The following is a 14,656-nucleotide window of genomic DNA, read 5'->3' as shown; positions in this document are numbered from 1 at the left end:
TGCTAGCTAGCCAATATGAATTACACCCTCTGTTCAGATCAATCAGCAGGGTGCTTATTCAATGAGGAAGTTACTCTGAAGTGAACCAGTAATACTCTCCCAAATGCCATCAATATCATTTCCCCTGTGATAATAACCCTGATTTCACATTCTGCATACAACATCAATCAGGGGATGAATAAATGCATTTTTCGGACAGATGTGTTTGTGATACTAATGCAATTTATTAGAGCTTGGTCTGGGCTACAAATGCTCCTTGTTTTGTATAAGTTAACACGAACATTGTGTGTGCATGCGCATACGTGCGTACATCTATGCATAATGTCAAGACTGAGTGTGTAGCGTGTGATTATGAGGGTTAAACTCCAGTGTTTAATGACCCACAGTTTGTCACCTCCTCCTATGATAGACCAGGCAGGAATAATGACTGAGTCCCAGACACTGAGTGACTCCATTGTAATTAACCAACACTAGATTACATTACAACGCCTCGTTTCAAGGCTGTCTATTGTTACCATTAACCTTAGCTTAGTCGATGGAGACAGCTTGATTGTTCAGATTTCGGAACTAGTGCTTGGAATGCCAAGACTTATTGTGATGAATGCCAAGACTTATTGTGATGAATGCCAAGACTTATTGTGATGAATGCCAAGACTTATTGTGATGAATGCCAAGACTTATTGTGATGAATGCCAAGACTTATTGTGATGAATGCCAAGACTTATTGTGATGAATGCCAAGACTTATTGTGATGAATGCCAAGACTTATTGTGATGAATGCCAAGACTTATTGTGATGAATGCCAAGACTTATTGTGATGAATGCCAATACTTATTGTGATGAATGCAAAGACTTATTGTGATGAATGCCAAGACTTATTGTGATGAATGCCAAGACTTATTGTGATGAATGCCAAGACTTATTGTGATGAATGCCAAGATGGCCAAAACCTTTTACTTTTTTACTTCTAAATAAAGGATTTATTTTAACTTGAAGAGTGAAAGCTGCACCTGTATTTCCTTCCAGTGTAAAGACGTCACAAACACATTCAATGTTAAATAGGAAGTACTTAGATGGAAGTTTGTTGGTAGGTTGTTGTGGCATTGGATAGGTAGCTGGGGAAGCTAAGTATAGCACACTGGGAACCAACGCAGCATCTGTTTATGAAGCCGGCGTTGCTTAGCAAACGAGCGTCATGCCAACCGGCGATCCGGTAGCATTCGTGGCGCCGAGCTCCATGGCGACGCCTGGGTTCCTGTGTGGCAGCAACGGTAAGAAGAGCTCAAAAACAATCAGCGTTGCCATCTCCACACTGTGTTAAACTTCACACTCCATCCTAGCCACAAATAACGCTTTACAAGGACCTATGTTCCTTCCTGACACTGATGGACTAACTTCTAATTAGGTAACTTTTGTTTCTTAGTCCACCGACCTGGAGAGTCTGCACACAGAGAGACAAATCAACTCAACAGACTGTGGCTCAACACAAACTGTGGCTTTGGATCTGGTGCAGAGCCCATAAGCTTTTAGACATGGAGCCAAAGAGCTGTATGTAATCCCACAGGCTAACATCAACTCACACCCAATCAATATTCAAATGCAGGATGGCTACTCTGTCTTCATATTCTTTCTTTCTGCCCTTCCTCCTCTTTCCCTCTCTTTTGTTCCCTCCCTCTTAGGCTAATCTCTCTTGCTCTATTGTCACTTTGTCTGCCACTCTCTTTCCCTCTCTCTCTCTCTATCCATTTACCCATTCATCGATTGCTCTCCTATATCTCTTTCTCTCCTGGTCTTAATTATGGTGTGCACCACTCAGGGTCAATCTGGTCTGTCTGTCTGTAGTTCCCCAAAGTTGTTACGCTTTTGTCAACAAGTATCCACCCTCGGGTGGATTCAATGTCCCAGAAGATGATCCTTCAATGCATTGAGATGGAATAACCTTCTCTTGCTCCAGCTCTTTTTCTCTTCCTCTAACTTTTGAACATTCTGGAATATTCGGCATGTCCCAGAATGCGTTGCTCCATAGGATCCCCTTTAGCTTTTCAAAAAAATAAAAGATAAGATATTGAATTTGACCTTTACTACTATAGCCCATAGAAAGACATTGAATAACACATTCATAAATGGCAAAACATAAATTTTAAGGAATAAGGATTTGAAGTGTCTGTCCTATATCAAGGAGATATAAGAAAGCTCAGGAAATATATATATATTTATCCCCTTATTTTTGTTGGCACAAAACTACCTCCATACCTCCATTAATTTGTATGAGTTACGTTTAGACGAGTCTCGTGACACTTGTGGTGAACACCATCTTGTTCGTGGGAGTCTCCCCTTTCTACAGTGGGGCCATATCAGTTTGTAGCCCAAAACGGTTTGGACGCTACAGACAAAAGTTGGCACATCAGCGCTACCGACTACAAACGAGTCCTTTTCGGATGCTCCAGACGTTTTCGTGAGAAGACCGTTTTTTGGAATGTTTCATGGTCTACAAAATGCACTGTAGCTCTGTCACTTTGCACCGCTGATGAGGAAGGGCGACATAGGAGGATGTTGTGGATTGAGACACAACCCATGCAAAAAAACAGATATCTCTAGCGTAAAATTAAACTGACAGATTTTTATGGGGATTTTTGTATTACGTTACTTAGATTGCCAGGTCAATACAATCCCCCCAAGCTGAGTGCCAATGCATATTATCATCTAAAACAATGTAACATACTAGTTAGTCTTGTTAATGGACGCTTGGCTGCAGAAAATCAGCAGAACCACTATCTGGAATTGTGCACCCATGGTCGTTGTAATAACTGCATTATTTCATGGATGGAAGTCTGGCACCTGCGAACATCACATCACATCTCTACGCAGCTCTGACGGCTTGGACTATTCCTCTTGGAATGGTTGACTACAGGGCCAGTCTAAGAGTGGTGTAAAAAGGGGAATAAATAATGAATGAAGAGACAGAGAGAGAGACAGACAAAGGTGGCCAGGGTATCAAAGACAGCAGGCGTCTGGAGCGATAGCAGTCAATGAGAGGTCAGATCTATCCAGTAGATACCCATGTAGAAGACGCGCATGGCACGCAGGCACGCACGCACGCACGCACGCACACACTAAGCACCAAGCACCAAGCACCAAGCACCAAGCACCAAGCACCAAGCATCAAGCACCAAGCACCTTCAGTCAGTGATATTAACCAGGGACAGCCCTATAAAGCCGTGTAGTGAGAGTGTGTTATTGAGAATGTGTGGGCTCTTCCATTTGTGCTCCGGAGTAATGACAGAGGTAATCTGAGCATACTAAAGAGGTAATCTGAGCATACTAAAGCGGGGGAGGCTCTGAGTCATAGGAACAGAGAGAGAGACCAGAAAAAGAGAGGAGAGGAAGGGAGGGGAAGAGAAAGAGAGACCAGAGTTTCTCAGAAGCCTATTTATGAAGTGAAATATTTCCTTCTTTTCAACAATGAGTGTTTAGCATCCATTTCCCACTGCCCTGCAGTCACAAATCACAGAGAAACGCCACAGGATATGGAGACAATATAAATAGAGAGAGACAGAAGAAGAAAAAGAAAGGGAGGGCAAGGAGAGAGCAAGAAGAGAGTGATGGAAAGAAAGATATGAGGGCTAACATGCTGACCACACTGCTCGTATTACATGCGCAAGCGTTGCAAAAAAATAAGTAGCCATGCGCTAAAATAGAACTTGGCTCTATTTTTTACGCTTGACACGCTGCAAGTCCCAGCCTCTCCCAGGAGCCTATACCCATGTGGGTGATTGAAAGTTGAACTGAGGTCCACACTCCAGTCCAGTTGGTGGTGGTAATGCACCTTAAAGTTGGTTGCCAACTCCCATATAAAGTTCAAAGAAGAAGAAGAAGTTATCTGTGGTTATCTGTGGATTAATTGTCGGAGGAGAGGACCTTGTGCATTTCAGGTAAAATAACAACCCAATGTTTACATCCCGGGACAAATTAGCTGGGCAACAGCAAGCGAGCTAGCTAAATGGACATGAATGTTTCATGCATTTTGACCTGTCCCCAAATTAATATAGGTGGTTCAGAGTTCGTTTTGATATTTCAACCTGCGCGACCTGATCGCGTCTGGTGTGGATGGACAAAAACACGGCATCACGCACGTGCCCAGTCTAGTCAGCATGTGAGAAGAACTGACAGGGGGAAAGAGAAGAGCTGACAGGGGGAAAGAGAAGAGCTGACAGGGGGAAAGAGAAGAGCTGACAGGGAGAAAGAGAAGAACTGACAGGGGGAAAGAGAAGAACTGACAGGGGGAAAGAGAAGAGCTGACAGGGGGAAAGAGAAGAACTGACAGGGGGAAAGAGAAGAGCTGACAGGGGGAAAGAGAAGAACTGAAAGGGGGAAAGAGAAGAGCTGACAGGGGGAAAGAGAAGAGCTGACAGGGAAAGAGAAGAGCTGACAGGGGGAAAGAGAAGAGCTGACAGGGGGAAAGAGAAGGGCTGACAGGGGGAAAGAGAAGAACTGACAGGGGGAAAGAGAAGAACTGACAGGGGGAAAGAGAAGAGCTGACAGGGGGAAAGAGAAGAGTTGACAGGGGGAAAGAGAAGAACTGACAGGGGGAAAGAGAAGAACTGACAGGGGGAAAGAGAAAAACTGACAGGGGGAAAGAGAAGAACTGACAGGGGGAAAGAGAAGAACTGACAGGTGAAAGAGAAGAATTAGAAAGAGTGAAGTTGGAGAATAAGAGAGAACAGAAAGAGAGGAGAGGGGGAAGGATCGAGGGAAAGAAAGATCAGAGTGGAAACAGGGAGTTTGTGTATATGGGTGTGTCTACAACTTCTATTTGGGAGAGCTGCTTACAGAAGCACAAATCTAATGACACTAAGAAACATGGCCGACCCACTGACATAACAAAGAAGGTCTCAGAGAGATATTAACAACCTAAGTCACTTTAGGGGGATTTGTTGAATATTGATTTAGGAGAATGTTTTACTGCTTTGATGACAGACTGATTTATGTCATTACATTAGACTAGAATAATGCCCAGGTAACATTCTCGTAACGTTAGTAGAATGTTAGTTTGGTCAATGACCAGACTCTTTGGGCACTTGGACTTTAGCTAAGGGCAAACCCAGATATAGTCCTAACTATGAGGGACAGTCTAGGAATGTAAGCTGATACAGAAGTCATTGGGTTTAAGAGTTAAGTTAAGAGCTAAGAGCTAAGTTAAGGGATCAGTGACTTGACACTGCAAATTTGTATGTAAGTTTGGATGCACTGCAAGCTCAAGGCAGAAAGAGATGAGAGACAAGAAGAAAGAGAGAAAGAGAGAGAAGACATGTCTAGACTTGACAGTTCATGCAGCTTTAGTTTTTTATCATAGAGTTCTGATCATGAAATTCATGCATCTACTGTACACCTACATTTAAGGTGTACATTTACGGTGTACACCTACATACACCTACCATGTCCACAGTGTGTCCGGATTCCCTTTTCCAACGCTTTACTCAAATGCCAGTATGCATTCTATAAACATTGAAATAGGCAAAATATGATAATAACACAACAACAACTGATGGCAGTAGCTAACTAACTGTAGCTAACTAGCCTGCTAACCTCTGTAGCTAGCCAGCAAGCTAGCAAGCCTCGCTAAAGGGATTGCAAATGGGTCAGCATTATTTATCTAAATATTAGCTAGACGGCTAGCATTTATGTGGCCAGTAAACACGTTCCTCACACGGTAGGAATGTATTTCCACCAACGTTATAATTAAAAGGTGCTTATAGGTCCCAAAATGCCAGTTTTCTGGAGACTTGTGGGATGAGTGCTGATGACATCGTCCACTGTATGTGCTTTCGGTGGCCTGATTGCATCCAGACTGAGGAGAAAACCCGTATAAATGCATCCCTGACCACCTCCTGAAGTGGTCAGACAGATCAGAACACAATCACGCCACATAGCCACTTTAGTGCGTCTAGACCCGTCTTTTCAATGCGATCTTCGTATTCTGACAGCAGAAGTCACAAGTGCAGACACGACCAGAGAGAGATAGAGACAGGGAAGGGGGGATGCGGGAACAAGGAAAAGAAGGCCCTGCATTATGGGAAAAAATGTGGGCATGACAGAGAGCGAGAGAGAGAGAAAGTGAGGAGGAAGACAGAAAGAGGCAAAGAGCCATGAGGTGAGCCCTGCACACGTACAGCTGGTGCTCATGCCCTCAGGGTGCCTGCACAGTCACAGCGGCATCTGGCACACCATCAGATACCCTGCCAATGTCTGCCAAACAAGCAGGCCAGAAAGAGAGAGCGAGAGAGAGAGAGCGAGAGAGAGCGAGAGAGAGAGAGAGAGAGAGAGAGAGAGAGAGAGAGAGAGAGAGAGAGAGAGAGAGAGAGAGAGAGAGAGAGAGAGAGAGAGCTGTTGAATGGGCCCTAATAGGAGCCTGAAAAGCGTGAAAAGGGAAAGAAGCAGAAACTGAAAAAGGGAGACAGCAAAGAAGGAGAGATAGAAAGAGAGGAAGTGAGAATATTCAGCCTCTCTTCACCATACCCTGTCCTCCTCATTATATAGCCCTAATTAAGGATCAGTGATCTCCTCTCAGTCTCCCTCTGTGAGAGCAGGGGAAGCAGGGCATGTGTGTGTGTGTGCATCTAAAGGTGTCTAAGTGTCTAAAAGTGTAATAGTATGTGTTTTTAAAAGTGTGAGTGTGTATGCGTGTGCATTTGGGTGTGCATGTTTGTGGGGGTCTAAAACAGTTGCTCCATCTTCACTTCCCCCTTACTACAGGAAGGAAACCCTGTCTATTGCCAACAAAGGACCCTGTCATCTCCACCCTCCTCTCCACCTCCACCCTCCTGTCATCTCCACCCTCCTCTCTACCTCCACCCTCCTGTCATCTCCACCCTCCTCTCTACCTCCACCCTCCTGTCATCTCCACCCTCCTCTCTACCTCCACCCTCCTGTCATCTCCACCCTCCTCTCTACCTCCACCATCCTCTGTATCGCACCACAACAGACCCTGTCATCTCCACCCTCCTCTCTACCTCCACCCTCCTGTCATCTCCACCCTCCTCTCTACCTCCACCATCCTCTGTATAGCACCACAACAGACCCTGTCATCTCCACCCTCCTCTCTACCTCCACCCTCCTGTCATCTCCACCCTCCTCTCTACCTCCACCATCCTCTGTATAGCACCACAACAGACCCTGTCATCTCCACCATCCTCTCTACCTTCACCATCCTCTGTATCACACCACAATAGACCCTGTAATCTCCACCATCCTCTGTATCGCACCACAACAGACCCTGTCATCTCCACCATCCTCTCTACCTTCACCATCCTCTGTATCACACCACAACTGAACCTGTCATCTCCACCATCCTCTCTACCTCCACCCTCCTGTCATCTCCACCATCCTCTGTATCACACCACAACAGACCCTGTCATCTCCACCATCCTCTGTATCACACCACAACAGACCCTGTCATCTCCACCATCCTCTGTATCACACCACAACAGACCCTGTCATCTCCACCATCCTCTGTATCGCACCACAACAGACCCTGTCATCTCCACCATCCTCTCTATGACACCACAACAGACCCTGTCATCTCCACCATCCTCTCTATGACACCACAACAGACCCTGTCATCTCCACCATCCTCTGTATCACACCACAACAGACCCTGTCATCTCCACCATCCTCTCTATGACACCACAACAGACCCTGTCATCTCCACCATCCTCTCTATGACACCACAACAGACCCTGTCATCTCCACCATCCTCTGTATCACACCACAACAGACCCTGTCATCTCCACCATCCTCTGTATCACACCACAACAGACCCTGTCATCTCCACCATCCTCTCTATGACACCACAACAGACCCTGTCATCTCCACCATCCTCTCTATGACACCACAACAGACCCTGTCATCTCCACCATCCTCTCTATGACACCACAACAGACCCTGTCATCTCCACCATCCTCTCTATGACACCACAACAGAGCATGAGCATCAAGAGTTGCCACTGAATCAGACTGAAAGAACAGACAAGCATCACATCAACCTGCTCCAAACCCAAGATGGCTGCTTATTAAGTTAATGACAGCAGCCAACATTTTAATTGAATTGTGCCGGCTCGACTATCACATTCGCCCCTCGCGCCTAGCCACTAGAGACGGCTACCATAGTAACAAAAGGGAAATGCCTCTATCAGTTTCTCAGACATCTGGGAAAGGAACAGAATACATCGGGGGTGCAAAGATGTACAGAACAGGTTGATCTATAGGGCTAATGGGTACCTAGTCAGTTGCACAACTGAATGCAATCAACTGAAATGTGTCTTCCACATTTAACCCAACCCCTCTGAATCAGGTGTGGGGGCTGCCTTAATCCACATCTACATCATCAGTGCCTGGGGAGCAGTTGTTGTGGGGGTTAATTTCCTTGCTCAAGGGCAGAACAGCAGATTTTTCCACCTTGCCGGCTCGGGGATGTGAACAAGCAACCTTGCGGTTACTGTCCCAACGCTCTAACTGTTCGGCCACCTGCAGCCTAGTGTGACAGAGAAGAAATGTGCTACTGTGCATATCGGACTAAGAGGATATTTCAGTGGGGTCTTCCTTCGAGAAAGTTGCCGATAGAAATATAATAGAGATGACAATATTTCTGATTCTACATGGCAGAGTACAATGTCTGTTCTACATGATGCATTTCTATCTGAACACTCAAAAGTTGCACCTTTCTGAATAAGTTAAGTGATAAGAATAGAATCTAAATTTTTCCCGAAATTTGGTTATCTGTTATCAGAGGACATTGTTTTAAATTAAATCAGTTGGTATTTAATTGCACACTATTACATCTAATATGACTAGCTAGCATTGTTGCCATGGCAGCATTGCAAAACACGACCTCTCAAAAGAAACAAACCTAAATGTATTAGATGATACAGAATAACAGCTGAAATGAATTCACTTTCTGTTTCTTCTTGACAAGTAACACGGACATCCTGTTTTCTTTCCTGTTCTGTGGTATAGTGTGTAGCAGGCCATTGTGTTGCTGGAAGTCTTTGTTACTAGTCTTTCTGCTCTTGAATTGAAGCTTGAGAGAGCTAGCGTGTTCATATAGGAGTATTTGAAGGTAGAGAAGGGAGAGAGACTGGTATAGTGAGAGAGCTAGAGAGAGAGAGAGAGAGAGAGAGAGAGAGAGAGAGAGAGAGAGAGAGAGAGAGAGAGAGAGAGAGAGAGAGAGAGAGAGAGAGAGAGAGAGAGAGAGAGAGAGAGAGAGAGAGAGAGAGAGAGAGAGAGAGAGAGAGAGAGAGAGAGAGAGAGAGAGAGAGAGAGAGAGAGAGAGAGAGAGCTAGAGAGAGAGAGAGAGAGAGAGAGCTGTTGAATGGGCCCTAATAGGAGCCTGGTGTTGTGAGAGGAGAGTGGTCCTGGTTGAATAGTGTAATAGGACCTGGTGTTGTGAGAGGAGAGTGGTCCTGGTTGAATAGTGTAATAGGACCTGGTGTTGTGAGAGGAGAGTGGTCCTGGTTGAATAGTGTAATAGGACCTGGTGTTGTGAGAGGAGAGTGGTCCTGGTTGAATAGTGTAATAGGACCTGGTGTTGTGAGAGGAGAGTGGTCCTGGTTGAATAGTGTAATAGGACCTGGTGTTGTGAGAGGAGAGTGGTCCTGGTTGAATAGTGTAATAGGACCTGGTGTTGTGAGAGGAGAGTGGTCCTGGTTGAATAGTGTAATAGGACCTGGTGTTGTGAGAGGAGAGTGGTCCTGGTTGAATAGTGTAATAGGACCTGGTGTTGTGAGAGGAGAGTGGTCCTGGTTGAATAGTGTAATAGGACCCGGTGTTGTGAGAGGAGAGTGGTCCTGGTTGAATAGTGTAATAGGAGCCTGGTGTTGTGAGAGGAGAGTGGTCCTGGTTGAATAGTGTAATAGGACCTGGTGTTGTGAGAGGAGAGTGGTCCTGGTTGAATAGTGTAATAGGACCTGGTGTTGTGAGAGGAGAGTGGTCCTGGTTGAATTGTGTAATAGGGCCTGTGTTGTTGTCTCACTAAGGGGCCTAATGGATGATAGAATGGTCTGGAACACTACTGTCATGGCACACACACACACACAGGAACACATGCAGGCACACACACTCGTAGATGGATACAGACAGGTGCATGTACACACAAACACACTTGGTCATCCTTCTCTTTCTGTGAGTAATTATCACACACGCTCAACGCCCTCACTTTCTCCCACGGCCAGCTCACACTGTGGACCAGGCATCCTAAATCCCCCTTAATGTAGTCTAACTATTGGCAAGTCTACAGTGTATATCTCTAAAACAGTCAGGTCTCTCTATCTACAGTCAGGTCTCTCTATCTACAGGCAGGTCTCTATCAACAGTCAGGTCTCTCTATCTACTGTCAGGTCTATCTCTCTGTCTACAGTCAGGTCTATCTCTCTGTCGATCACTATAAGCAGATTCAGTTTCACCTCATTACCCTGAGGGCCACTGGCAGGTCAGTCTGCTCATTAAGCCTCCATGCTAACACTCCACTGGCTGTTGTTCATCGCCCAACCTGCCCCTCGCCACTTGCCAGGAACATCATTATAAATAAGAATTTGTTCTTAACCGACTCTCTTGCTTAAATAGAGGTAAAAAAAATAAAATCAGCTGCATGTGTTTATTAATAATGTCTTCTCGTCTAAGTACCTTCAGCCATCCCCCTTTCTCTCCCTCCATCTCCATGTCCAACCATCTCTCCCATCCTCCATCCCTCTCTTTCTCCATTCCTCTCTTCTTCTTCCACGCACCACTCTCCCCATTCTCTCTCCATCCCTCCCTCAATCCACATGTCCAGTGAAGAGTTAAACATTCAGAACTGAACACCCTTTGTGACGCGTGCAGGTGAAACCTGACAGATGGTGTTTATCAGAGCTCAGAACAAATGTTGCATTACATCTCAATCTATCTCCATCTATCTACCTAATCTATCAGCAGTGTGTGTGTGTGTCTAACAGTGTGTGTCAGCATTGTATTTTTATCACAGTGAGAAACAAAGAAAACAACTATCTCGTTAAAACCTGACTGCAATTATTGTGATGTAAGAAAATTAAAGGAGCTGATGACTGACAGGGTAATTAACACCCGCTACCACGGCAACCCACAGACTTAATTGGATTCTGGCCCAAGCCAGATCGATCCTGATTGATCGAGACACACAATGCCTGGGGACTTTAATTGACTTTACTGAAGTGGTGGTAGGAGAAAGTTATCTGGATCGGGATAGGTATTATACAGAGGGCATAAGGACACAGCGAGGAGAACTTTGAGTCTCACATTGTCTAGTCATAAAGGAAAAGATGGCAGTATGATATTTGTTAACCACAAATGGGATTTGACCCCCTTTCACCCTAACCCTATCACTAACCTAATTCAACAACAAATAGCTCACATTCTTGGTCATAATTTCCGATATCATCAATTTGCCTTTTCTAACACGGTCTATTGAAGTCTCAGAGCTATAAGGATTTCCACACACATTTAATCCAGTTGAAACATACTGAGAATGTACTCAATTATGGGCTACTGCTGTTGGTCAGTCTTTCATTTTGAAAGGGACCAATTTATCCAATGTGTGAAATGAAGCCAATCTGTGAAATGATGCGATGAATCAAGTGAGAAACAAAAACCTGCAGACACACTGCAGCCCTCCAGGAGATGAGTTTCATACCCTCCTTTCTTAGTGTTAAGGTCTGTATGTGTGTGTGTGTGTGTGTGTGTGTGTGTGTGTGTGTGTGTGTGTGTGTGTGTGTGTGTGTGTGTGTGTGTGTGTGTGTGTGTCCGCGCGCGCATGCATGTGTGTGACTTTGTCTGTATCTGTGTGTGTGTGTGTGAGAAACTTTGTCTGCATCTGTGTGTGTGTGTGTGTGTGTGTGTGTGTGTGTGTGTGTGTGTGTGTGTGTGTGTGTGTGTGTGTGTGTGTGTGTGTGTGTGTGTGTGTGTGTGTGTGCGCGCGCATGCATGTGTGTGTGTGTGTGTGTGTGTGTGTGTGTGTGTGTGTGTGTGTGTGTGTGTGTGTGTGTGTGTGTGTGTGTGTGTGTGTGTGTGTGTGTGTGTGTGTGTGTGTGTGTGTGTGTGTGGACTGATATGAACTGGTACTCACCTTGAGAGCACGAGAACGGTTGGCCAGGAGATTCTCGATGTTCCCCGCTGCATTAGCCACCAGCTGGCTGGCATCGTTGGACCCCACACTGAAGTACTTCCTGTGGCTCTGGAAGATCTGCACCAATCAGGAGATAGAGGGTCAAAGGTGACAGTGAAGCAATCAAGAGAGAGAAACAAGGGTCAAAGGTGACACTGGACCAATCAGGAGAGAGAGATATTTTGATAAAATATTGACATTGTGTATCTGAGAATTGTACCTATGAGGATAGTCACAAAAAATGTACTTGATTACCTTTATTTGCAGGGACAATGAACACAATAATCCAAATATATGTAAATGTGTCAAATGTGTCAAATCATGACGTCACCGCTGTGTGTACAATGCCAGTGTAAATCAAGCAACATTATGCAACATTTGAGCACAACTACAAACACCATTTAGTGAATATGGAATATGTTTCAGCAAGAGAAATAAAACAATACAAAATCAGAAATGCCAAACAGCCAATTATTTAGCAGCCGGAGGGGCTTTCCGAGTCCGACATTAAAACCACAGGCCTGTAGTGTGTGAGTGTGTGTATGTGTATGGAAGTGTGTGTGTCTAAGTCTGTGTATGGAAGTGTGTGTTTACTTAGCTAACCTCTGCGGGGCTGTGCTATGTGTTTCTGCTTGTCCATGAGTAATGATACTGATGGTTATTCTCCACATGCTCTTTCTGCTTACAAGCAAATACAATCCCCTCCCCTGTGTAGTAAACAAAGCAGACATGCTGCCAGAGGTCTCAATGAAGGAAACCTACATTTATTCTACTGCAACAGGACAAAGGAATGGTACAGTTGACCATTGATATTATACCACTCTCTATCTATATATAGGCTATAGGGTCCAGATTAGGTCATATAGTCTAACTATTTTCCCTCACCCCATGAGCATCAAATGATGCCTGCGACAGGAAATTAGCTCCAGACGTGGTATAACACCATCATGGTAAAGATGACTGTTTTTTTCTTCTAAATGTCTGTGATGGCAGCCCTGACAAGCCCTGATATGGTGTCTGTTATGGGTATTGTCCTGAGAATACTGTGTTGCTCAAGGGAAATCATGCCTGTGTGTTGTCCCTGGGACGTCATGCATGTGTGTGTGTCTGAAAAATGTCATCCAAAAGGAATCTGACGTACATTGATTACTGTGATGATTATTCTGCATTTCATATTTCCTAATTTTCTTTCTTTTTTTTCTTGTAGTTATACATTGTTATTGATTATTGCATTGTTGGGCTATAGGTTTGGAAGAAAGACATTTTCACTGTACTTGTGCATGTGACATTTAAACTAGACATAATTACAGAGGCTCCATATCAGGCCTGGCTAGGCAAGAGGAGGAGAGGTGTCATCGAGTTATAGCAATCAACACAAGGGATGTGTCCCAAAAGGCACCCTATTCCCCATATAGTGCACTACTTATGACCAGAGCCCCCTACACAGGGAATAGGGTGTCATTTGGGATGCAGACAGAGTAACAGCTCGTCCTAACTGTCCATATCATGTAAGCTTGTTAGGGAAGTGCATAGGGATGTGGTGTTTGGAGTTGACACTGATAGTCCTTGAGTGTGGACATTCCCCTAGCAGAATACTGTAAGCAGATGTCCCACACATCACTAATGAGATGGCACTTTGTAAAGTCCAGATCTGTTGTGACAACCATCATTGTATTGGATGTGACACACATCAACCAGGAGAGGTCAGGAGTATGTGTGCGAATGTGTGTGTGCACGTGTGTGTGCCTGTGTGCGTGTGGGTGTGTGTGTGTGTGTATGGGTGTGTGCACGTGTGTATATTGTTTGTTGAATGATGGGACAGAAATCCAGAGTTGTGGATGTGTGACTATGGGGTTGCAAGCATCCTGTGCGTTTGAGAGGAGTGTGGTGGTGTGGTATATACACGTTTGTGCACATCTGTGTGCCTATGTTTACAAGGTGTTCCTGTGTGTCCCACCTGTATGAGGTTCTGCACTCCGCTGGCTGTGTCCGTCAGTGTGACCAGCTCCTGCTGCATCTGCTCCACCCATTCCTTTATCCTGAGGAAACAATGAAAGCCCCAATTAAAATCATTCAAATGAATTTACTTCCTGTAACTCATCCAATCCGATGCTCAAATTGTGTTACTTATCCAATCACATCGATATCGCTGAACTGCTGTTATCAGGATCATATTGAATTGGCACCAAACAAAAGACAATGGACTGAAACAGGGAGGGAATTACTGAACTGTTCAGTAAGAAACATTTTGTTTTTCTGTTGCAAAACATTTTGCTTCAGTGTGCACTAATAAATAAGACCCTGAAGGTGCAGAACAATCCGATAGAAATATATTGCATAGAACAGATATGATTGTCTGCCAAATAGAATAAGGAATCAAGTTAGCTTTATGTTACATTTCTGTCTGCAAAGCTGTGAATGTTCTGCCTCACTGCATAAATACTCTTGACTTACTTCGATTGGTCAATCACGTTGCAGCAGATACCAC

At 44.7% G+C, this 14,656-nt stretch overlaps 1 protein-coding gene across 2 annotated transcripts in view; it reads right to left on the bottom strand.

Annotated features, from left to right (window-relative positions):
* LOC139533812 (voltage-dependent calcium channel subunit alpha-2/delta-1-like) overlaps positions 1-14,656 on the bottom strand; it is a 206,795-nt gene that overhangs the window by 168,270 nt on the left and 23,869 nt on the right. For both annotated transcript variants that reach the window (XM_071332219.1, XM_071332220.1), the window contains exons 2-3: positions 14,126-14,207; positions 12,130-12,246 (exon numbers count right to left, since the gene is read on the bottom strand). In XM_071332219.1, coding sequence (XP_071188320.1) covers positions 12,130-12,246; positions 14,126-14,207 — 199 coding nt within the window. The remainder of the gene's footprint in view (positions 1-12,129; positions 12,247-14,125; positions 14,208-14,656) is intronic.

The sequence above is a fragment of the Salvelinus alpinus genome, chromosome 11 (assembly GCF_045679555.1).
Source record: "Salvelinus alpinus chromosome 11, SLU_Salpinus.1, whole genome shotgun sequence".
In the NCBI taxonomy this organism is placed as follows: Eukaryota; Metazoa; Chordata; class Actinopteri; order Salmoniformes; family Salmonidae; genus Salvelinus; species Salvelinus alpinus.
This window is presented reverse-complemented; position numbering and strand designations above follow the sequence as displayed.